The 25,710-nt window shown below is 40.9% G+C and overlaps 1 protein-coding gene across 1 annotated transcript; it reads left to right on the top strand.

Moving 5' to 3' along the window:
- Positions 1-6,472: 6,472 nt before the first annotated feature.
- On the top strand, positions 6,473-23,938 carry MS4A1 (membrane spanning 4-domains A1). The gene is made up of 7 exons (XM_001379088.4): positions 6,473-6,664; positions 11,012-11,185; positions 12,406-12,528; positions 15,249-15,305; positions 16,828-17,064; positions 21,645-21,746; positions 23,656-23,938. Exons 2-7 carry the CDS (start codon positions 11,024-11,026, stop codon positions 23,836-23,838), a joined length of 864 nt encoding a protein of 287 aa, XP_001379125.1. The 5' UTR covers positions 6,473-6,664; positions 11,012-11,023; the 3' UTR covers positions 23,839-23,938.
- Positions 23,939-25,710: the final 1,772 nt, after the last annotated feature.

The raw sequence follows: 25,710 nt of genomic DNA, 5'->3' as shown, positions 1-25,710 counted from the left end.
AGAAAGACCCACAAAAAGGTACCTTAAAGGGAATTTGGGGAGGTAGGTTCAAGGGGCAAATTCACTTTAAACCCTGCCCCTCCCTTTCTGCAACCTTTTTCAAAGTAATTCAGCTTTTATGAGAATGGAGTGTTAAGGAAAGTAAGCTTTGTGGGGGAGTACTAAGAGTATAAATACAAGCAGAAAGAAAGACAATCCCTGTCCTCAAGGGGCTGAAGCTATAAAGTGATGTAGAGGGGAAATGCTTAACTGTGTGACATATAAGAGAAAATTGAAAAGAGTCAGGAGGGACAGCCTTTGAATCCTAGAGAAAAAAGTCTAGAGAGTCAGGAATAGGGTCTGAAGAAAGCAGGAATTAAAATGGCTGACCTGGGCATCTGCCTTTAAAAGGAGGTTCCAGAAGGAACTGACCCAACAGAGAAGGGGTCAGGGGACTGATCCAACAGGTGAGAAAGTCTAATGGGGTATGGCATGTTCCCCTACACTCCTGCTCCTTAGCCCTAAGGCTCCAAACCTGGATACCATTCCCCACTATCTACTGGCACTCCTATCAAAATATGAATTTCATCAAGACACAGACAATAGCTTTTGTATTTGTATCTGTAGCCCTTAACCCAATACTTGACACTTAGCTAGAATAGATGCTTTTGTTTTTCATTCATTCATTTGTAAACCTTAAAATTTCTTAGACTTATGAATGTTGGAAATTTCCCCACTTCCAACATTAGGTAGGGAGGGTCCTTCTCCTCCCTACCTAAGACTACTTTAGGACAGAAACCTTTTGCTGAACAATGGAAAGAGCTTTGACCTATGCTTAAGCATAGAACAGGAAGTTCTTTGAGTCATGATTGATTTTAGAATTGATACAATAGAGATACTTGGAATGACAGAACCAGGTCTTGGAACTTACAATCTCCACCCTACTCAGTCCTAACAGGATTTAGGAAGGGCTGCAGCATAGATCAAAATTTAATTATTTGAGAATATGACCTTCAACAGACATGTGCAAAGGGGCAGACCTCTGGGCAGTCCTGGGTTAAGCTAGAGCCACCATTGGCACAGGGAAGACATGGACAGTGATTGGTAGATGTGAGAACTGTAGGAGAGGGAACACATCCTATAATGTAGTATTTTTATTGTAGTATTTATATAAGGTAAGTATCATGGAGGAAAGACTCTCAGGTATTTTGTATATTGTGTAGTTATTTTGATGATATTTCTTTTTCTATCTCTTCTGAGTTTTATAAGTAATATTTCTGGGTTTATTATATATATATATATATATGTATCCTGATGCCTCATTGAAGTTATCAATTTTTAACTGACTTTGAACTATAATGCAAAAAGAGATAAAATGGCTCCCCTGTATAGTATATGTATGTCCTCAATTATTTCTTCTTGTATTATTACTAGTTAGTATTTTTAGAACTATCATCAAATAACAGTGATGACAATGAACAGCCTTGCTTAAGTCACAAAATTGTCTCTGTCTTGTTCTGTTAAATTGGGCATTTTATATTTTTGTAAATATAGCTGTTAAAGCTTTAAATTGCAATAGTACTTTTGGGATACTCTGTATTCATCCATTTAGTTACCACGTTGTTGGCATGTAATTGGGCAAAATACTTTGTGATAATTTCCTTTATTTCCTCTTCATTTATTATGCATGGTCCTTTTCAATTTTTTTTAATATTGTCAATTTGGTTTTTCTCTCCTTTTTTAAAAATCAAATTATCTAATACTTTTCGGTTTTATTAGTGTTAATTTTTATGTGGTTGGACCTGAATATATTATTTGGTGGTCACCAGGGATACTAAAATCCCAAAACGAATTACTAAAGTAAAATGGAATTTATGGTAATTTATTTACAATAGAAAGAAAATGTTAAAGAATGAAATGAAGGGGGAGAGAGAGAGAGAGAGAGAGAGAGAGAGAGAGAGAGAGAGAGAGAGAGAGAGAGAGAGAGAGAGAGAGCTTCCTCAGAGCCAGGTAGAAATTTTAAGGCCCTAATCAGAGAAAGGAGTCTCAAGACGATGGCCCTTTCTCAGAGGTTCACACCTCCAGAAAGGCAGGGAAACTAAGTCAGCCTTTCACTCACCACAGTGACTGTATAAAAGGAAAGCAGTCTGAGGTCTCCTGTGTGAACTCCTCCTAGTGACTCTTCTTCACTCCAAGCTGGAGAGACTGATTCTCCAGTACAACTCCAAGTCAAAGTTCCTCGATTTCCACTTATCTGGCCTCTGTGGTCCTCTATTTAAAGATCTTTTTCTCTTCTACCTTTCTCTTCTAAATTTCACATCTACCAATCACAGCAGACGGTCCTCCCCAGGACTGCCCACTCTTTCATACATGGGTCACAGACCTCCCATTCAATGCATGAAATGGGTATTCACACCTTTTGGGTTTAGATATACCTTTTTTGGTTAGATCACACCTTTTGTAGTTAGTTCACACCTTTAGTGGTTAGTTACTTTTTTGTAGATTAAAATGGGTAGATCTTCAAATACTGAGTTAACACTTTTGGGGATTAAAATCTAAAAATAGATAGATGATTACAATTCAATCTTCCCAATAAAGGAAGAGCTAAGTACCTTCATTGTTACAATCATGGGATTACAATTTAATCTTCACACTAGGGTTCCTGTCCCCTCCAAAAAAAATATTCCTAGAATTATCCACTCAATTTTCTTATTTGATTTTCCAAAATTTGTACTTTGTATTTTTAGTTAGGTTTTTGTGTCATTTCTTTTTTCCATTTTTTAAGTTGCTTGCCCAATGTACCGAATTGTCTTTCTATTTTACTGATCCAAGCGTTGAGAGAAAATTTTGGTAAAGATTGCTTTGACTGCATCCCTAAAGTTTCAATATGTTGTCCCCTTGTAGCCATTAGGATCTCAAAATTAAAGTGTCCAACACAGAAATGCCTACCTTCCCACATCTAAAGCTGCCCTTCTTCCAAATGTTTGAAGGTTTGTTGAGGGCATCACTGTCCTTCCAACTGAGTTTTAAATCTCCCCCTGTCCCCTTACTTCATTGTAGCAGACAAAATGGGAAGTCAGGAATCTGAATCATACTTCTACCACTTACACTTGGACATGGCCATTGTCTTTGTGAGCCAATGGTCTAGACCACTGGCTAAGGAATCACAGGACCTTCTTTTCTTTTTCTTTCCTTCCCTATAACCAATAAGGAGTCAAGTTCAGTCACATCTACCTCCTTCAAATCTGTGTCCAATCCTAGCAAATACTCTACCCTAATCAAGTCCCTTGTCTAGATTATCTTCAGAGCAACTTCTGAACTATTCTCTTTGCTTCCCATTTCCCACTGTCCAATTAATCAGCTAACATATGACTAACAATTCCTTTTTTTAAGCCCACCTTCAGTCTTAGAATCAATATATGTATTGGTTCCAAAGCACAAAGGCAGTAAGGGCTGGGCCACGCGGGTTTAGTAACTTGCCCAGAGTCACCTATCTAGGAAGTGTCTCTTAATCCACTGAATTACCTAGCTATCCCCCAAATTTCTTTTTCTAGAGTGGATAAAAGGTTTGCAAAGTTTCTCCCTGTAATGAGAGTAGTAATACAGGGATGATTATCCCCATTTAATGGATGAGGTAATATATCCCCTCACAAATTAAGTGCCTTGATCCTGATGAGGAGGCAGCATCCTTTCTCTCAACTCCAGAACAATCTACAAAATAGGATGTCTTTCTTCCTGAGGCAGTTAGTTCATGCCTCTTCTGCCCACAAAAATATTCAAAGTCCACCTAATTATTGCCTCCAGAATCAAAGATGGTTTCTGCTAGGTATCTGAAGTCCTCTACAGACAGGCTGGCTCTTCCCAACTTGTTTCACCTTGTTCACCAGAAGGTCCTACTTGTTCTTGCCAAACTGAACTGCCTACAGTTAACCAGGATTCAACCTTCCTCCTCCTACCTTGGTGAATTTGTATCCACTACCCTCCAGGCCTGGAATGACTTCTTCATGTATCCCCCTTCTCAAAATCTTTGTCTTCCTTTACTACTTCCCTGAGCTCTCTAGTGGTAGGCTCAGGGAATCCCAGGATTTTCCACCCATAGGAGAAGCCATTTCCCAAGGGTCTCAGGCTTCAACACATCCATACACAACAAGCATTATAGAGCTTCAGCTAATGCCTTTTCCTCCCAATTGCACATAGGTTCTGTAACAGTCCACACATGTGTATGTATAAGGTAGATGTTTGATCTATAGAATGGTATTAAGAAACGCATGGTCAGACCTGCGCATGGCAGTAAAGGTCTTGACTTTTGATCTCAGCATTCTTAACATTCTGGCGCAAATCCAGGCTTCTTTGTCTTCACCTGGTTAGAATACTCCACGCCAGGAACTTGTCATAATTTACATTTGAACCAATGGCAATCCACTGTGTGCTGTTGCATATGCATTACATACCTCTTACCTCATTATCCTAATAAAAAAACGAGGAACAGCCAGCTCGGCCCTCTCTTACCTTTCTTTTCTCTTACTTGGAACTTGGCCCCACGACAAGGAATGGCTCCCTCTATGGAGCCCCACTGTTCTTGATAAAGATCTTTCTTTAATCTTTCCTTCTCACCTGACTCAGGCCAGTGCAAACTGCACTCAGAGTTTAGGCTCTCAATCTGTCAAAGGTTATTTCTCTTAACTGATCTCTATCCTCATACCTGATTCACGTATTGCTGATTATTTTTATCTTTCTTCATTGTATCCCTACAAAGAAAGATAACAGGAACTATTTCTGTGCAGTTCCTCCCTGCAATCTGATCTGTGTGTCTGCCTCAGTTTCTCAAAACATCCTTCCGGCTTCTGTTCTCCTCCTCAAGGTCAAAATCTGGTAGATATTCCCTTTTGTGCAGCAGCTGCTGGCCAGCTTGCTGCAGGTTCTCTATTGTATTTCCTTGTATTCTTTATATTTACTTACCTGGGTACAGGTGATTTCTCTAAATCACAAAACTGTTCCCATCAGCTTCCTCTCACCAGATGCAAACCTCTGAAGGGCAGGGGCTGAGTTGTTTCTGTTTGCTTTTAAATCCCTATCACCCAATAAAGTTCCTTGCATGTAATAGGTGTTTTATAACTAAATCAAAATAAATGTTTAATTAACAAATATAGATTAAGTTTAACTTAACTGAATCCTAAAACTGTCTGGGGAGTCACACTAAGCACTAAATATATTCTATATAGACTAAATTTAAGATACTACAAGATTACTATGCCACAATTAATGAACTGTTATACATAACAGCCATACATATATTTATCAGCTGCTTACCAACAGATACTGAGAACTACTACAAGTGAGGGGCAGCACATGTGTTCTGGAATCTAGTACTATATCAACAAACAATTCTGTAATTTAATCTTTATTAGGCTACCACCATATAACATCTTATAGTAAGTGCTGAAGAAGTTCAAAGAAGACATGATCCTGACCATCAAGAGTTTCTAGCTAAGTGCAGCCAAGCACCCACTCACTCACATATATGCACACACATATGTGTCGATAAGTATTGGTAAATACTGGGAGTTCCCTATTCCAATGAACTTACAAGGCTGGTTCAAATAAAAAGCTCTGGTGCCTTATCACATGATGCTTAATAACTTGTTGAACTGAACTGACTGATTCTACACTCCTGAAAGGTAAGTACATGAAGACACAAAAAAACCTCGTTCTATGAGGTCCAGGGGGAGGAGCAGAAACTCATATAATAATAAATTTTTTTCTAATAATAAAAACTCTTGCAGGTGTGAAGATCATTTGACAGGAATATGCTAGTAAATGTTTAATAACATTGCCATTGGGGCAAGATACAGCTTTGAGTTGAATCTTCTAATTACTCATATTTTCTCCAATACTTTCTAAAGTCTAGACAATCAACAAAACAAGAAATCAAGTCCCAATTTGTAAATAATTTCTTTTTCTTTTCTTTTTACCCTCTGTTTTAAAATTGATACTAAATATGGGTTCCATGGGGGTTAAGTGACTTGCCCAGGGACACCTATCTAGGAAGTATCTGAGACCACAGTGGTACCCAGGACCTTCCTTCTCCAGGCCTGGCTCCCTTTCCACTGAGCTGCCCAGCTGCCCCTGTGACTATTCCAAGGTGGCTCCAGTATATCCCTACCCTTTGATTGTAACTGTATCAATACTTTCTCCCCAGTCCCAGTCAGGCCTGCCAAGACCCATGCCTCCCTGAGCCCCAACCCTCACCAAAATGAAATAAAAGGTAAAAGTGGCATCCTGCAGATCCCATTACCAAACTGCCTGGGGATTCCCACAAACCCTTTGTCCCCCTTAGAGCCCTCATTCTACACCTGCCCTCTGGGTGGGGACTTCAAAGATCTTCTAATTCAGGCCTGGTACAGCACCCCAGGGTCCCCCAGGGAATCTGTTTCAGGAAGTGAAACTAAGATGCTTCAGAATGTTTCCATTTGCAGCCTCTTCTGGGGTGGCTGGTGATCGCAGGGCATAGGATGAGGAGAGACAGCAGCTGGGTATTTCCTGCCACCTGCTTGGTGTCAACCTAGTCTAGCCAAGGTATACTCATTGGCTTTCACACCTACCTGCAGAAGGCTGGTTGACTAAAGACTCCCTTTTCAGACTGCTCTGGCCCCATCACTCGGACAGCCCCAAGAGGACCCCACAGGTAGGTTTCTTTATCCCCTTTAACTCCATCTAAAAGTAGCAAAGGAGAGAGTTAGTGTGACCCAGTGGATTCCATCTGGGCAAAGGGATGTGTTTATATTACTTGAATGGCAGACCTTTCCACCCCTTCTTCTCTGACAATTGAGACTAGAAAAGAGCAATGGGGAAGCCACAGAAAGGGCTGTGGACTGGCCACTAAGAGCCTCAGATTTATAGTGAAGATCTTACACTTATTCTCTGGGGAGCTTTGAATGAATCTCTCCACCACATGGAGTCTTAGTTTACTCATTGTTAAAATCAAGATAACAAAACTGGTGTGGAGAAAAGAACTTTATAAACCCAAAAATAGTCAGTCAACAAGCATTAATTAAGCATCTACTCTGTGCCAGACATCAAGCTAAGCCTTAGGGGGAGACACAAATGACAAAAAAACAACAAAATGATCCTTACTCACCATTAGCTCACAGTCTAATTCGGGGAGACAACTTGTAAAAACTATAACCAGAATAAGGACAGGATAAACTGGGGTTAATCTCTGAGGAATAGAAATAAAATCAAGGACTAGGAAATGCTTCTTATAGATAGTAGTGAAGATCTGAAGGAGAGAAAGCATTCCAGCCATGAGCGACATTGGTAAAAATACCCAGTTTGAAGAGCAAGGGTCTTCTTCAAGGGGCAGCTGGGAGGCCACGGTCTCTGGACCAAAAAGTACATGTGGGGCTGTAAGAGGACCAGAAAGAAGGGGATCAGATTGGGAGGGCTCTGAACACCATACAGAGGACTATATAAATATGAATTGTTATTTGCTTCCTTCGGTCTTGTCTTGGATCAATGGTGAAACCCAGTGAAGAGCTATAGGAATTTTTGTGGGACATAGGCAAATGTCCTAATATAATTTCATAGCCCTAGAATTGGGAGGGGCCCTGAAAGTTACCCAGTTGAGCTCCGCTCCTTCACTGTACAGATGAGGAATCTGATGAAAAGGGAGGTTAAGGATCTTACTTACCTAACGTCACAGAGAGACAAAGGTAGAAGATATAGGGCTCCATTAAAATGTTACCATCCACTGAAGTTTAATCTGTTAACATCTTATTGAAGATAGCAGGTGGAAGATGGATGCTACTTGGAAAATATAAGGTAGAATGGGCCTTGGACTCTATTCAAGATGGGAGAGCACCAACACTAGACCACAGATATTAAGGAGCTCGGAGCTTTCTAGTCAACAGCTTTGTTTTTCACACAAAGATTTAAGAATGGCCTGCATATGATTATTGAAAGTAGATTTGAACCCAGGTCCACTTTACCCCCAACTGTTCTCACAAAACTGCTGCCTCATATAGCCACAAATGCCATATTCTGTGAAATGGCAAGACTTCTCTATTTAACACGTACTCGGGGACCAGACTATCCCAACAGGAAATGAAGTGCTTGCCCAGGGCTGGAGTGATGGGGAAAGAGGGGTTAGGAGCCATGTAATAGACACATTTTGTACCTTGATGTCAAAACTTCTCTAGCCTTCTGTGTAGATGTCATTTATCTCTCCACACAAAGATGACATGCCTTGTGTGATAAAATCACATCAGGATCACTAGTATTCCTGGGCACTCTGATTAGCTTCTCAACAAGTATGTGGTGAGCATTTTCTGCATTCTTTCTATTGCATACCCAGGGCTGAGGGGAAGGGAAGGGAATTAGAGGGAGAAGCAGGTGTCTGCCTCATTACACAGTTAGTTAGGGTACCAGGCACTGCTGCCCTCTTCCTAGAGGAACACCATCTGTTGACTCTGTAGAGTTGCCCTGTTTATAATATAGCACTTTCCATTCATGATCTCATTTGAGCCTCACTAGAAAACTTTACAAGCTAAAGTTTACGGGTTACTTCATGTCCTGAGAAGAGAACCAAGCCATACAGTCCCTCTAGAGCGAGCACAGATTTGGAAACTGAGGCCATGGGCTCAATTCCAGCAATGTCCATTTACTGAATATGTGACCTTGGGCAAATGGCATCCTTCCTTAGGAGACTCAGCCATCTGGGCAACCACTCCAGTACTAAAGACTGATCCTGTTCTTGTCTATGATCCCAGTGCCAAGGGGCTCCGTTCTACTGTTCAAATGGAAGTTTATGGGTTGGCTTTTTAAACTTATCTTAAAAGTCTACATATAAAACTGAGGTTCTTCACCTTTTGGGGTGATGTTTCCCTTCGAGATTATGATGAAGTCTATGCATCCTTTCTCAAAATAATGATTTTTCAAAAATCATAATAGAAAGAAATGCTAAATTTCAGTTAGAGGTTCCTGAAAATAAAGATGTAATTATTTTCCTTTCCAAGTTTATAGATCCCATGAAATTTATCCCTGGTACCTTAGGGAGTCTGTGGACTCCAAGTTAGTAACCCCTACTATAAAGGTTTCTTTTAGGAAGTACAGTTTTTTAGCATTAAAAAAGAGGAAGAAAAAGTTATACTATGACACCACCATGTCTCTGAACACAAGCGATCTGCTCTTTTATGAATCCTCCTCCAGGGACCTTCTATAGCAGAATGCATGACTTTGACGAGTTATTTCACTTTTGTGGGCCTCCATTGTTTACTTACAAAATGAAGGGGTAGGACGAGACCACATACAGCCCAGAATAAGAGGTCTGAGAGTTGGAAGGGAATTCGGCTGCCATCTAGTCCAACCTCTGCACCACTCTAAGAGGGCCAGAAGGTTCCTTCCAACTCCAAGCTAGTTAAACAAACTGCTGTCTTGGTATGCTTCAGTCCTCCACAAAGGCTCTCCCTCCTCTAACCCCTCCTCAGGAGAGGGAGCTGTCCTGGCTCCCCTGAAGGCTCAGCCTGAGAAGGGTAAACTCTCATCTTTGAGAGGCTTTCAACAGGCCAGCACAAGGCAGAGCATCTTTCAACCAAGGACCAATAATAACAGCTGATGCTCTCAGGTATGCAAAGCCCTTTAGAGTCAACCAGTACCTAACTGGAGACTCTTAACTATGCAGTGAAATGCTAATCCATGTATCTTCCTGTTGCAAATGAAGAAATGGAAGGTCTGAAAGGTTGAGCAATTTGCCAGAGATCTCACTTCTAGAATTCAAACCCAACTCTTCGTGACTCAAAGGTTAGCAGACCATCTCTCCCCTTCACTGGGAAGCTGGTTGCCACTCTGTGATTAATTTTTTCAGTCCCAACTGGACCAGTCTGCTAATAATAGCAGCAGTTACTCTTACTAATACTAACTAGAATTTATCTAGCCTTTCAGATTTGCAAAGCCCTTCACATATGTGATCTCTCATCATATTACATGCCATTACGAAGTCCATTGTTATTGTCAGTAACCTCTAATTGAAATTTGGTATTTCTTTACATTACAGTTTTTTAATCATTATTTTGAGATTCTGAGATTCCTCATAACAATCTTGTCAGGTTGATGCTGATGTGCTCATTTTATAGATGAGAACACTGAGGCAGAGAGAGACTAATAAACTTGCCCACAGAGACAGCGAATTGAAAGTAACACTTGAACTCAAGTCTTCCTGACTCTAAAATAAGTTACTGATATTGAAACATCAAGTTAAGGCTTGAAAACACTTTATACACATTATCTGTCTGGGTCCTTCTAAAACCTCTATGGGGTAAATGGTACAAGTATTATTATCAGGGGGAGCTGGGTAGCACAGCAGATAGAGTGCCAGACTTGGAGTCAGGAGGACCTGAGTTCAAATATGACCTCAGATACTTCTCAGCTATATGACCATGGGCAAATTACTAACCCCCAATTGCCTTGTCTTTAGAACTGATACTAAGGCAGAAGGTAAAGGTTTTAAGAGGAAAAACAATACAAAACAGAACTAGTATTCTCATCCCCATCATACAAATGAGGAAACGGGTTATGGATCTGCCTAGAGTCCCTCAGCTAGTAAGTAACATAAGCAGGATTCACACACAGATCCTCTGACTCCAGAGCTAGGGTTCTCTGGAGAAAACTGAAGCTGAAAAAGATGAAGAGACTTGCCTAGGAAGGGACACACAGCTAGGAAAGGGCAGGGGCAGCTTTTAAAATTCTTTCTCTGAGTATTTACTTTGATTTTTTTTCCTGGGGACATGATGCGAGTATTTAAGACAGGGTTCTTTTCTACTGTCCTGTGCTCAGTGGCCAGTCCTACCCTAAAATAGTCTATAACCTGGACATTGGGCCAATGAGGAAGCCATTTCTACCCCTCTACCCCAGGTAGGGAGGGAATGGGGCAGGAAGTACACAATAGCAATGAATAGTTAGTTACAGCGCAGAGGGGGTGGACCTGGATCACTCTCAAAACTGAAGTTCCTTTAACTTGTCTTGGACTTTTTTATAGTCCAAGAGCAAGATGACGACCCCAAGAAATTCAATCAGTGGAACATTCCTGGATGATTCCATAAAAGGCACCAACATCATACAGCCAGGTCAAAAGGTCATCCTCAGGAGAGGGTCCCAGGTACAAAGTCCCACCTTACAAGGTTTCTTCAGGAGAGAGTCCAAAGCTCTTGGGGTAAGTCTATGTCTTCCCTTCAAACCTACAATCATTTCCTTGGCCAAGTCCTGGAAGCCCCAAGTCTAGAAGGCAGGCAAAGGGATGTGGCAAAGCATGAACATCGATGCTCATATCTCTGATGTGTGTCAGGAAGTCAAGGTCAAAAGCCCCTTCTCTGGCCCACGAGGGCAGGATATGAGGGTCTCCTCAAACTTCATCGCATATAAATTCAGGCTTGGGATTCCCCTTCAATTTATTCCAGCAACCCCTCTTTAGACAGAGAACCACAAATGAGCCAAAGTCACTCCCACTCCCTATGGGTGTTGTTAACAAGGGCATGAATACACAGCACTCCAGAAGTTCACCGTTGGAAGGGACTGTGTCATAGTCCATTTAGAACAATCAGTACCTGTCCAAGACACTGCCTTCTGTAACACTGCCAATGAGGGGTCATCTGCTTTCTCACTTGCAGAGTTATTCCGGGAGGACCACAGGCTACTAGATTTCTAATCTAGATTAAAAGTCATCAGCCCAGCCCATTCTTCTTACAGTAAGGAACAGAAAAGCTAAGTAGCTTGCCAAGCTCACAGTCAGGAAGTGTCTGAGGTGGGATTAGAATCTTATTCATAAAACCACACTTCCAAGGCAGTGATTCTCATTTGGGACTGCTTTGATTAGTTGGAAGTTTTTCCTTCCATGAAGTTTAAATTTGTCTTTACTAAAGTGCCTGCTGTATACCCCTTCTCCCAAGGAGCTAACATTCTGGAATGGGTGAAGAAGATATATAATTGTGCCCATATAGAATAAAAACAGAAAAAATGAACTCTTCCTAGACAGTCAGCTGCATGTGGCCTGCAATCTTATCTTTGCCAAACTCTGTCTCTCTCCTAGCCTGGAGAACAGAGCTTTGCGTCCCTGTTGCACCTGTGATTTTATTAGGAGAAGGAATTCACAGATGAAGAAACTTCCTCTCCCAGCACCAGGCACACCTCTCTGCCACATTTCGTCCCAGAATTGCCTGAGACAGTAAATGATTAGCTCAGGGTCCCACAGCCAATACTGATCAAAGGTGAGACTTGGAGCTAGGTCTTTTTAGTTTAAGGCTTTCATACCACACTGCCTCTCTTGCACACAATAGGCTCTTCCTAATAGATATTTTGTGAATGTCAAATGCATGAATGAATGAGTGCCCCCTTTTCTTTCCTTTTCATCACTTCATTCTCTCACACTATATATAGGCTGTCCAGATCATGATCGGCCTGTTCCACTTCGGACTGGGGGGGATTCTGCTGATGGTCCCTGTGGGCCCATATGCCCCGGTCTGTGTGGCAGTGTGGTACCCTTTCTGGGGAGGCATTATCGTAAGTAAACTTCAACAATAAAGATCATTTGGGTGATACAGACAAAGCTTTGAGTGTTCCCATGAGAATTCACTTAACCAAATTGACATCTAGAAAGAAAACTATATGTAGCAAACCGGATACTCTGACAAAAACAATTCCACAGAAGATAAAGATGCCAACACTGTGCTTAAGTTCTCAACCTTCTAAGAAAAATGGTGAAAATAAGGAGAAGAATAGCCTCCAATGATTATATGAAGTCTAGAATCTCAGCACTGGAAAGAACCTCAGAGACATCTAGTTCATCCTTTCCCTGATACGAATGCTCTCTAAAATATCCCTGACAACCATTATAACCCATTTCCAAGAGAGGAAGATGATGAAAGGAAACTGATCAGCATAGAGACAAAGTACTGTCCAACCTCTCTGTACTGCCTCTACATCCCCAGCGTCCCTTCATTTCTCAGTCTCTTTCAGTCTAGATTCTGACCCTATCTCTCCCAAAGATTAGAGAAGTTCCAAACCTCCACTTTTCTCTCCTACTATTTTCTCCCTCACTTCTCCACATATTTCATCTCCACTGACCATCACCTCCTCCTAGCAATTCATATCTCCTAACTCCTGTGGCAATGCTCTCTCCTAGTTACAACAATTATTTAGCACCAACTATGTGCCAGACCCTGTGCTAAGCATTGGAAAGCAGACCAAAGAGATCAATCACAGCATAAAGATATAAACAATTAAGCATATGAGAGATAGAAACTGAATAAATATGATGAAACTAAGCCTTTTATATAATAATAAATATGTAATCAGAAGCAGAATAAATATAAAAATAATACAATCCTCACAAACACCCTGGGGAAGTAGGTGTTATTATTATCCTCATTTTACTGTAGTAGAAACTGAGGCAGACAGAGGTTAAGACACCTGCCTAACTATCAAGTGTCAGGCTGTATTTGAATTTAGGTCTTCCTGACTCCAGGGCCAGCACTCCATCTACTGTGCTACCTTACTATCTCAGAGTAGATGATGGACAATCTGAAAGGAGAAAACATGAATACCTGGGGGAGGGGAATACTCTGGGAGTCACCCCCTGAAGCAGTTGGAATTTGAACAGCTATGAAGGAAGTTGGGGAAGCAGAGATGAAAGGGTAGAGCACCCCAGCCATGGGAGACAGTCAGTGCAAAAAGTATAGAGATGGGAAATGGAAGCCCATGTTTGAGGTTAGTGCTATTAGAATATAAAATATGTGCAGGAGAGTAAAATAGAAAGAAATTGGAAAATAGGAAGCTATAAAGAGCTTTGAATGCCCAAGTCAATATTACAATCAAGACAACAAGCACTTATTAAGTGCTGGCCCACATAGCAGGCCCTGAGCTAAGTCCTGGAGATACAAAGAAAGACAAAAGATAGCCCCTGCTCTAACAGAGCTCCCAATATAATGGATTTTATAGTTGATTCTGGAGATAACCACTCTAGGGAGCTATTAAAGCTCATTGAGCATGAAGATGAGATAAATCAGAGGTACACTTTAAAAAAAGTCAGCTTAGCAGGTCAGTTTAGGTTGAACTGGGGGGAAGGGGAAGCTATGAGGTAGCAAGATCAAACAGAAGGCAATGGAAGTTGCCCTGGTGCGAGGTGACAAGACAGGAAACTTTTCCAAGAGAGGTAATGAAGGTAAAGACAACAGGGACTGGTCAATAGAGTGGATATGGGGTGGACCCCAAAGTGGCCAGCCTGGGTAACTGAGGGGAGGTGGAGTGATATGCTCAACAGAAGAGAAGAGGGGAGAGATAACTAGCTCAGCTTTGGACAGTTGAGTTTGAGATGCCTAAGGGACCCCCAGTCCAAGATGTCCTCTCCAAAAGGGAGCTTTGGTGATATGAGCCTGAAGCTCAGGAGCCAGACTAGGGCTGGAAAAAGAGATCTCCCTTTCTGATAGCTCCTTCTCAGCCTCCTTAAGAAGATAGTCTCTGCCCACAAGGAGATTATATTCTTTTGGAGGAGATAGACAAAAGATGCAAAATAAATGCCAGGTCATTATTGGGGGAAGGGTACTAGTAGCTGTGGTGTCCAGGAAATGTTTCAAGGAGAAGGTGGCCCTTGAGCTGAGTCTTAAAGGGAGGCTAAATATTCTAAAAAGCAGAGGTGAAGAAAGGGTGCATTCTAGACATGAGGCACAGCCTGCACACAAAGGCCTGAAAATGGGAGATGGAGTCTCATGAGTAAGAGACAGTAAGGAGAGTTTGGCCATACCATAGAGCAGTGGGATAAAACTAAAGTAGAAAGGGTTCCCTGCAGCTTCATCACAACTTCTAACTAACTAACATTATCTATGTTATATTGTATTTTTATTTGTTAAACATTTCCCAGTTACATTTTAATTTGGTTTGGGCTGCTATAAAACTGCATTTGACATTCTGATGTGGTATATGCAAAAGGCAGGAAAGGTAGATCAAGGCCAAGTTTTGGAGGGGTTTGAATGCCAAACAGAAATGTTTATATCTGCTCTTCAAAGTAATAGGGAATAAAAAATCAAATGAGTTTTTTAAAAAGGCATGAATGAAAATGGGTAGCTTTATGGCAATTCTGGTGTCTGCCATGACTCCTCGCCTGTACTCACACCACCTACCCATCCAGCTTTATGAGTTAAGGAAGAGTGCAAGTACAGACCACTATGGACTGATTTCTGAAAAGATGATGCATAACCATGGCTTTTTTCTTTTTTAAATGACAGTACATTACCTCTGGATCTTTCTTGGTGGCATCAGAGAAAACTTCCAGAAGTTGCCTGGCAAGTAAAAGTTTTCTCTTCTCTTCAGAAGGATTAGAAATTGAAAAAGAATATCCAAGGGATACATGCTGATAATTTGGTGACAGTTATATCATTTTTATGGATCAGATTCCTCAGGGCACAAACAATGACAAACTGCTCAACATTCTGAGAACTGCCTTATTTAGGGAATTAGAATTGCTAAAGTAGTCATTAATAAAATAGACCCTAAAGTGAGTATTCCATTCCTGGAGAGCAATAAGCCAGAATAGAGCAATTAGGGAACAGTCTGGAGAATTCAATATGAATCTTTTCTTAGCAGGAATTTGGGGTCTGTTAACTTTTTTAAAAAATATATTGATAACCATATCTCAATATAATTGGTTTCCTTGGCAATTTTATGCAATAAAACCATTATTCTGAGAAAGGATCCATAGGCACCACCATACTGTCTGCTGGGGGATTGAGACAGGGTGTATTTGAGGACATACATGAAAAGTTCTTGGGGTCTGGAAATTGTTAGCCTATCTTCTAAATAAGAAATCCTGCTCTAACCCCTCCTCTGGACTTCCTTCTGGAGCTGCTGCCAAGGCTGCTCCATTTGAACCATTCCAACACAGTGAAGATGAAAGAATAGGTCAAGTAGAATGGCCTCCACCTGCAGAGATGCAACTAGGAAACCTTGTGACTAGGACAACAAGCCTGCTCTGGGCAAGCTTCACTAAAAGGGGAGGCAGGTATCTATTTGCCTCCTATTTTAACTACTTATGTTCTGGGGTATAGGGATTGTTTCTTTCAATCACTGTATTGGTAGCCACAGATGCACACAGTAGTTGCTTAATAAATGCTTGCTTGATTGATTCTGGCTAAGTAGGTGATTAGCAATGTGGTCCTGAAAGCTTTTCAGAACCTAGGAACAAAGCATCAATGGCCTCATGGGAAAGCCACAGAGATTTGGGAATCTATTCTTACTGGCCCTTGAAAAGGTGATCCCTCTTCTGTTGTGGGCTGCAACCTCCCTACACTACAACAGTGTTAGCTAACCTTTTCCCAGTTCAAGTGCCCTCCTCTTTGTGGCAATGCCACATTCTTGGCATTTTCACATATGCCCAGGCTGTACCTCACTCTGGGAACGTGTCACTTCTTCAAAGGCCTTAGTATCCTTCAAGGATCAATTTCTCTGCTCGGGCTCATTGGTCAAAGGAGACATTTTGATGAGATGGCTTCCAGGATTCTAGGACCCGGGATATAGGAAACAGACTGAGCACAGGGAAGAGACTGAGAAAAGATGGAGAATTTAGGGTAATGTTTGAGAGTTTGAGTAGAATGTGACATCAGTAGAAAGGAATAATATGAGCTAAGAATGGAAAGAGAGGATGATAACAAGTTGCAGAATGCCAATGAGGGGAGTTTGAACATCTCCACCCTGAAGGCAGAGACAAGTTCAGCAAGCTCTGAATATACTTTCCATTCTTCTGATTGTACTATTCCAAGAGCAAGAAAAGGTTAAAAGAAGCTATTACCTTCTGTGTCTCTCTTCCAGGTCAACACAAAGCTAGGAATGAATGCAATAAGCCTGTTCTCTTCCATCTCTGGCCTAATTCTTTTGATTATGGACATATTTAATCTTACTGTCTCCCATTTTCTAAAACTGAAAAGTCTGAATCTTGGTCAAACAGCCACACCATATGTCAACATATACAACTGTGAGCAAAATGAGCCATCAAAGCAAAGCTCTCCCTTCCACCAGTACTGCCTCTGTCTGAAGTCCCTCTATTTGGTAAGTTCCCTGCTGGTCTAGATTCACTATCATCCCCAGTGAGCAAATACACTGGGATAAAGACACAAAAAAGAAAGAAGAAACGGGCCCTGCCCCTCAGGAAGCTTATATTCAATGGTGGTAGTAAGAAGTTGGGAGGAGAAGGAAGTGCTTCATGAATACAGATAAGTAAATATAGCATACAGGCAACATATAGGCAAAGTAACTTCAGTGGTGGTGAGCAGAATGACAGTAACAAGGGCGATTAAAAAAGATGTGGCCCTGAAGGAAGACTAGGATTTTAAGAGGCCAAGGTGAGGTAGGGAAGCACCCAGACATGGAAGGAAGGGAAGGATAGAGGGAGGCAGAGAAGAGAGGAGGTGGAATGCCAGCTATGAGGAACAACAAGGATGTCAGCTCAGGTGGAACATTTAATACAAATTAATTTTGGAAAGACAAGAGGGAGCCAGATTGTAAAGGATTTTTTTCACATTTTATCCTAGAGGCAAAAGGGACCCACTGGAGCTTTTTGAGCAAGGGAGTGCCTGGGTCACTATAGGTATCAATTTGACAGCTGGGTAAAGGCTAAATTATAGAGGAGATAAATTAGGAGCAGGAACCAAGCAGGTGAGAGAGAATGAGAGTTTGCTGGTGAGTACTGACCATGTGACTGAAGAGAAAGCCATTTTATTCCTTTTTTTAAAAAACTTTATCTTTCATATTAGAAAAATATTGTATATTGATTCCAAAGCAGAAGAGTGGTAAGGGCTAAGCAATGGGGTTTAAGTGACATGCCATGGGCCACTCATCTAGAAAATGTCTGAAACCCAATTTGAACCCAGGACCTCCCATCGCTGGACCTGGGTCTCACTCCACTGAGCCACTTAGGAGTCCTTCATTCTATTTCTTTTTCAAGAATTCCACTAGAATTCATCATGGGTGCACAAACCACTTTGTCTCAGGGAGTGTTTCAAAAATGAGATAATTAATGACAGGTTAAGGTATCTCCCAGTCAGTGTGAGGGGAATGAAAATGCTTCAGTAATTTTAAGTCCCATTTCTCTAGTATTTTTTCATCTACAAAGAATGTCCTCAAAACAAACCTGGGAGGAGAACAGTACAGAGATTACTTTGCCCATTTTACTGATTAGGAAAATAGATCTCAAAGAAGTCAAGGGCCTTATTGGGACCATCCAGTCCCTAAGTGTCATAGTTAAGGCTAAAACCTAGGTCTTTCCTGACCTTATGTCCAATGCTTTTTCAACACTGGCTTTTCCCTCAGCTCATCCATCTTTTCAAAGAAAATTTACTCTATAAATATAGACATGTAGATATTAATGCTAGAGATGAAGATGATATATAATAGTTTAAATACAGATATAGATTATATAAATACAGATGATTGGTGTTGAGACTGTAATAATTAAAACTATGAGTCTGCTAGCAGCTTTATAATTTTATTGAATCAAAGTAGTAGTAGTAAAAAGAGGGAAAGGTAGGGGAGAAGTAGAGAATTACTTAGTTTACTAAGCTATTGGCTGCCATGATGGATTGAAGCTAACCTCGACAAGGGTTCCTCAGCTTTCCATGACCCAGCCAGTAGACCCCCCCAAGATCTCCTGGTCTTCCACTTATAAGCTCTTTTCTCCACACACTAACTCTCTCATGTCACATTTCAGGAACCAACCATGGTTACTTAATTTGCCTGGGCCATGGTCGGTGGCGGGGTGGGGGGTGGGGAGGAGTGCCTGTGGAATCAGTTTCCTGTCTCATTAGTTCCTTAGTTCTTTAACTTCCTTTCTCTGAGAGGGCTTATCTATACCTGAATTTACTCAGTGGTCTCTGACCTCCAGGTCACTGAGAGATAATGTTAAACAAAGTGACATAATGGAGAAAGACATTCTCTTCCAACAAGACATCTATAGAGACAGATATAGATATAGATTCAATGCTACAACACACCTTATTCATTCAGCACCTTTGAGTATCTATGAGTAGGGAGACATCATAGAATGAAAAGACCATAAGATTTAACACAAGAAGGCAAGGATCCCAATCCTAGCTCTGACATTTACTAACTAGCAAATTTGAGGCAAGCAGTCTTTCACAGAATTGCTGAATTCAAAGGGACATCAGTGCTAATACATGTACAATACCGGCTGTATGTGAAAACAATCTCTGCTATAGCATAAACAAGTAGTTATCCAGCTTCTGGTTGAAGGCCTCCAAGAAGGGGCAATCCCATTATTTCCTGAAATTGTGCATTCCCTTAGATTTGCCCAACATTTACTCTAAATTATCCACTTTACAATCTTTGCTATCTAACCATTCCTCCTTCATCCTAATCATGAGATGGAGAATTCCTCCAGAACATGGACTGTCTTTGTATTAAAAAATATTTAGTAGAGTGGCTGGTGCACAACAGATTCTTAAAAATGCATAATGCCTGATCTTGTACTTGATTTGTACTGAAAAACAGATTTTTTTTTACCCAAGTATAATGCTTTACCTTTATTCCTTTTGGATTCCATCTTCCTACATTCCACACAGAGCTCTGGCTTGTCATGATCTTTTTGAATCTTTAATAATGTCCTACAGAATGATACCTACCTCTTTGAGCTAGATGTAATCTGCAAATTTACTAAGCTTGCCATTAATGTCTTTATCCAAGTCCCTGATGAAAATTGTAAACAGCACAGACCCAAACATAGATCTCTGGAGCGTCCCACTGGAGACCTAAAGGTCCACTGATATTGAGCCATTAACAATTACTTTTTTAGTCTAGCCATCTAATTGATTCTAAATGCATCTAATTTTCTTCTCATCTAATCCCTCTCTTTCCATCTTATCCATAAAAAAATAAGAGATACTTTATCAAAAGCTTTGCTAAAATCCAAGTAAGCTGAATCAGTACTAGTATTCATGAACTAGTTCAGTAATCATGCCTTAAAAAAAGAAATGAGGTTAGCTCTATACAAACTGGTTTTTTTTTTAAACTCTTACTCTCTGTCTTAATAAAAACTCTAAGACAGAAGAGCAAGGGTTAGGCAAACAGGGTTAAGTGATTTTTCTCAGGATATGTCTGATACCATATTTGAACTCAAGTCCTCTTACCTCCAGGCCTGGTGCTCTATCTACTATGTCACCTAGCTGCCCCAGATAACCTATTCTTGATGAAGCAATGCCAGCTCTTTGTAATAACTGGTTTCATCCCCAATCATGTCTTTAATGATCCATTCTAGAATTTTCTCCATAATTAAGTCAACTCACTAGCCTAAAGTTTGAAGACTCTCTCCCTTGTCTCTTTTTTAAAAAATCAGAATATTATTCTACAATCTTATGATACTACCATTTTAAAAATGAAATTGGGCCTCAGTTTTGTCATGATTAAAATTATTTTGAGAGACTGGTTTTGGGTAAGAGTATCAGTTCTAATTAGGCTAGCATTATATCCAATAAAGTGATAGGTAAGGGGCCCCTTTGAATGACCAAATACCCCCAAACTCCCCCAGAACTATAAACAGAGTTTTAGGAGCTCATTATTCAGTCCCTCCCTTGAACAGCTCAAGACATTTCTAATTGGTAAATATCTAATTAGGAGGTGGTTCATCAAACTATTCACCCCTCCTTATCCCCACATGATGAAGGTCACATAGGCAGGAAGAACATCTTGGTCTCATTTTTCTATTAACCAAATTTTCTTAAAATAGACATTCATGGGGATTCCTGAGGAAAAAGAAAATGTAAGAATCAGTTTCTGGCCTAAAACCAAAAAATAATTCTCTCTAATCCCTAGCCCTTATTTAAAAATTAACCTAGTATAAGAAAATTAAGTTCTTAGTTTCCTCATCTGAAAAATAAACAGGTTGGGGGGGGGGAGATAAGTGGCTCAGTGGATGGAGAGCCAGGCCTAGAGATGAAAGATTGTAGGTTCAAATCTGACATCAGGCATTTCCTGACTGTGTGACCTTGGGCAAGTCACTTAACCCTCACTGCCTAGCCCATGTGGCTCTTCTGCCTTGGAACCAATTCACAAGGTAAAGGAGAAAGGGAGGGAGGAGGAAGGAAGGGAGGGAGGAAAGGAAGGAAGGAAAGAAGGAAGGAAGGAAGGAAGGAAGGAAGGAAGGAAGGAAGGAAGGAAGGAAGGAAGGAAGGAAGGAAGGAAGGAAGGAAGGAAGGAAGGAAGGAAGGAAGGAAGGAAGGAAGGAAGGAAGGAAGGAGAAAAAGAAAGGAAGGAGAAAGAAAGAAAGAAAGAAAGAGAGAGAGAGAGAGAAAGAGAGAGAGAAAGAAAGAAAGAAAGAAAGAAAGAAAGAAAGAAAGAAAGAAAGAAAGAAAGAAAGAAAGAAAGAAAGAAAGAAAGAAAGAAAGAAAGAAAGAAAGAAAGAAAGAAAGAAAGAAAGAAAGAAAGAAAGAAAGAAAGAAAGAAAGAAAGAAAGAAAGAAAGAAAGAAAGAAAGAAAGAAAGTTAGTTCAAATTGGTTGGCCTCTAAAAATTCTTTCGAACTTGGGTTCTGAACTAGACTCTAGTCTAGATGACCTATGAGATCTCCTTAATCTTAAGCCCCAGTATTTTCTCACTATTCCTTCTTCGAACATTCTACAGGGAATTTTGGCTGTCATGGTGATTTTTACTTTTCTCCAGAACTTCTTGGTAGCATGCATCACAGAAAATGAATGGCAAACTCTGTGCTCTGGTGCCCAAACAGTGAGTACTGACCTGGTCCCAAAGCTTTCATGAACATACTATTAGCCCTAGAACCATGTTCCATTCACAGTCTTCCTCTATCAAGGTTGAGCCCAACTCATTCTTAAATTTAGATTCAATATGGGTAAAAAATGAAGAATTCACCAGTTAACAAAAGGAGATACTGACTTAGTCATAGGAGAAGGACATTCCACAAGGAGTTGCACTGAGGTTATACTAAGTTGATTCAGATGAACAAAACACCCTTGCCTGAGTTGCCCACAGTGGTCCCTCTGACAAGCATCACCAAGAGTATCTGGAACTGCATATGGCTGCTTTGTACCTACACAATCAGGAAGCAGTAGCAGCCTGAGCCCCAGCAGACTAATTCTTGCAAATGACCTCAAAAAAAACCCAAAAGATTATCTTAAAATGTCTTCAGGGAAAGCCTGTCTGGGAAATAACAAGAATGACTCTATATGGTACAATGACTGATATACAATGTCATGCATAATTCCATGACCTGATTGAGGGTGATTTATATTTTATTCTCTAAACTGACAGCAATCCTTTCCGTATGAATAGATTGATGATGATTTTTTTCCAAAAAGCGTATACAGTATAAACATAACTTCATAATTTACAATATAAATAAGCACCCAACACCAGGGATTATAAACTTCAATCTGTCTCAGATATAACACCATATAGCTTAACTAGCAAATCAATTTGAGCTTAAAATCCATGCTTCAGAGTTTGACAAATGATGAGCCCATTACATAAGACCTCATCCTTTCTCTGCCTTATGAATTCCTTCTGCCAAGCCCAGGGTGGTGGAAAGAACATGAGGTTTGGAGTCAGAGGCATGGGTTCAAATCCTAGCTCTACTACCTATGCAATCATATGGATGTTATTTAAATGTCTCTGGACTTGTCAATTAAATCAGCAAGCATTTATTAAGCACTGACTATGCACACCCTCACTTTGGTTTCCTTCTTTGTAAAATGAGTGAGCTGGATTCTAATGAGCTCTAAGACTCCTTGAAACTTTTCATCTAAAATCAAAGTCCTGTGCCAGTAGCTACCCAGAAGAGGATGGATACTATACTCATATGGCTCCCTCTTCCATTTCCCCTCAAGTGTAAAAATCAAAGTGACAGGCAACACAATCTCCTAAAGCTTCTCAATAAAGGAGTAGGTCCTTCGTGGGGCAGGGGAGATAGAGGTAGTAGATGAAAGAAAAAGGTTGAGACAGGAAGTCATCATTTAAATTAAAGAACATATATACTAAATTCTACCAGAATGAAGGCAAGGACTGCATCCTATCTAAATCTTATATCTCCTAGTATAATGCTATATTCACATTAGATATGTAATAATGCATTGTTTTTTTTAATCTACTTACTGTTTCTGCTTCATACCCAGATTGTGGGGTAGGATGTTTAGGAAAGAAAAAACATTTTGGCTGTTTTCCTGTGAGATTTCATTTTACAGATGAGAAAGCAAGGTTAAGAAATAGCTAGCCCAGAGTCCCACAGTAAATTAGGAGCAGCATCAAGATTAAATTTAGCACAGATCTCCTGACATCCAGTTATATGTAATTTCCATTTTACCAAATTTTGGAAAAGGGATTCTTATTTAGATTCCCACTGGACTAATTCACCTCTGAGGTCCCTGCAGGATGATAGGAGATGACCATGGACTAATAAAGATCTGTCATTTACTATACTGTGTGACCTTGGCTAAGTTACTGAACTTTCTTGCCCTCAGTTCCTCCTCTGTAAAATGAGAGGCTAGACTTTAATGGCCCCTATACTCCCTTCTAGCTCTAAATCTCTGGTCCTATGATTCACTAAAAGATATAGAAAATATGGACATGCCAAAGAACTAGGAAGTGCTGACAGTAAAAGTAATTTCGCTTTCTGCTGCAGAGTGTGATTCTCCTCTCCACAGAAGAAAGGAAGGAACAGTTAGTCCAACTAACTGTGGTGCCCTCCCAGCCAAAGGAAGAGGATGATTTGGAAACTCTTCCAGCTCAAGAAGAAGAGAAAGAACCCAACTTTCCAGACCCTCCCCAGGAAAGCTCCCCAACTGAGGATGCCTGCTCCTCTTGAGTACTATTGTTGAACACCTCAAGTCATCAACCCTTCCCAGAACCACTTTTTCTTCTTGCTATCCTTCTCCACATCTGTCCAACCTCTCTGTGCCTCCTTCTGTTTGTTTGTTGTTGTTGTTGTTTTTTGGGGGGAAGGGGGCTTGAACACTTTTCAAGTAGTTTGTGCTCTTAAAAGAAAGACAACAGGAAGAGAATAAGCTCTTTGAAGCTTTATCCACTAATCCAGATTTTTGTTCAGATTCAAGTTGGCCAAGATGGTTTCAGACATCCATTTCAGCTCTTAGATTCAAGTGCTAGAGGACTGCCTTTACCTGGGATGGATGTTATTATTCATACCAATAAGCTCAATTTTCTCTCACTTCCCTAACCAGAGGAAAAAAGAGCTCCCTCTGTCCTATCCCTCACATTTCTCCCATTTACTACACGAGTAACTTGCCATTTCAAGGCTGCTTCCAAGAAAGCATTGGAAAGATTCTCCTATTTTCTTCTCTTATGAACTTGGCCTCATGCAAAGGCACACTCATAAAGGGTGGTTTATAACCTACCAATTTCTACATCCAGATACAACTTCCTGCTCACCCTGCCAGAGGCCTCCTTCCCTTGACCTTGTTCACACTGGCCCAGGCCCCTGGCCAACAGAAGCAACTGAGACTTGCTTTCCCCAAATATTCATTTCTACACTCACAAAACTAGGAAACAGTCCAAGGAAGCATAGAACCAGGTATTTGGGATCAACATCGGAGCTGGCCCTATGGGAAACACTACATGGAAAGTGACGTGGTCAGAACTGCTAGATCAAACAGACCCATCTAGGCCTTTCCATGTACAAAGCCTGGACTGTGGAAATAGCTTCCTAACTGATCTCACAGCTCTCCAATTCAGCCTTCAGAGTGTTGCCAAAAATAACCTTCTTATGGCACAGTTTGAAACATCTAACTCCCTTGCTCAGTCCTTCACTATCTCCTTGCTGTCTCGAGGACAAACACCGAATTCCTCAGTTTGCCATCTAAAATATTTAATAATCTGGTTCCAAATTCCCTCCCCAGCCTTATTTTTCAAGTGTCTCCCCTTACTGTTCTCAACATTGCAGCCACCATGGACTACTACAGTTTCCTGACTCTGATAGGCCATTGTCTATATCCAAGCATTCACACCACTGTCCCCCTTGCCTAGAATCTGCTCTACCCTGTCCTTCTGAGATCTTCGTTGCCTTCAGGGTTCCCTTTACTTTCTAGATCCTCCACACAGAGTTCCCTGATCCAGAATCCCACCTCATTCTCCAGACACACCCCAAATTTACTGGAGCCTTATGTTTGGAATTTCTCTTTGCCCTCCCCCCAACTGGATATGATACGTGTCTATGTGTACATCACATCCCAGCCCCAAGAGAGTAAAAGCTCCTTGAGGGGTGAAAGGGTAGCTTTGAACTTCTATCTCTAGCACTTACAACTCTGCCTCACCTCTAGAAGTTGAATCATCCCAACACTCATTAAGCACCCATTACTAAATAAATGGGTTCAAAGGAAACAAAATCAACCAGTGAGTCATTCTTTCACACCTACTATCTCCCTACATTGGTCAGGCATGAAATGTGTCCCATCCTGGAACCACTGCCATTTAGAGGCCTCTGGCCTCTGTCTGGACAGGAGGCAGGTCTTCTAGAGGCCAGGAGTTGCCACAGGGTCCCTCGAATGGCCTCAAAGCATCAGAACAATGTCTCCCAGCATGGTCGGGAAGATTCCACCCATCACTTCAGAGATATAGTTCAGAGGTTCAGAAGTAAGATCTTTTGCTGTATCATCCAAAGGTTGTCTTGGGGTAAAACAACAACGCCCACCCCCCAAAAAAAACAATGTACAGGCTAGTGTTA

The sequence above is a fragment of the Monodelphis domestica genome, chromosome 6 (assembly GCF_027887165.1).
Source record: "Monodelphis domestica isolate mMonDom1 chromosome 6, mMonDom1.pri, whole genome shotgun sequence".
In the NCBI taxonomy this organism is placed as follows: Eukaryota; Metazoa; Chordata; class Mammalia; order Didelphimorphia; family Didelphidae; genus Monodelphis; species Monodelphis domestica.
The sequence above is the reverse complement of the archived record's forward strand: the minus strand, read 5'-3'. Positions and strand labels throughout refer to the sequence as shown.

Bases quoted from the DNA above. Each gene is read 5' to 3' on its own strand.
- MS4A1 (XM_001379088.4), top strand. From the start codon at position 11,024: ATGACGACCCCAAGAAATTCAATCAGTGGAACATTCCTGGATGATTCC. The intron at 12,529-15,248 runs GTAAGTAAACTT...TTTAAATGACAG, and splicing joins CTTTCTGGGGAGGCATTATC to TACATTACCTCTGGATCTTT. The intron at 21,747-23,655 runs GTGAGTACTGAC...TTTCTGCTGCAG, and splicing joins TGTGCTCTGGTGCCCAAACA to AGTGTGATTCTCCTCTCCAC.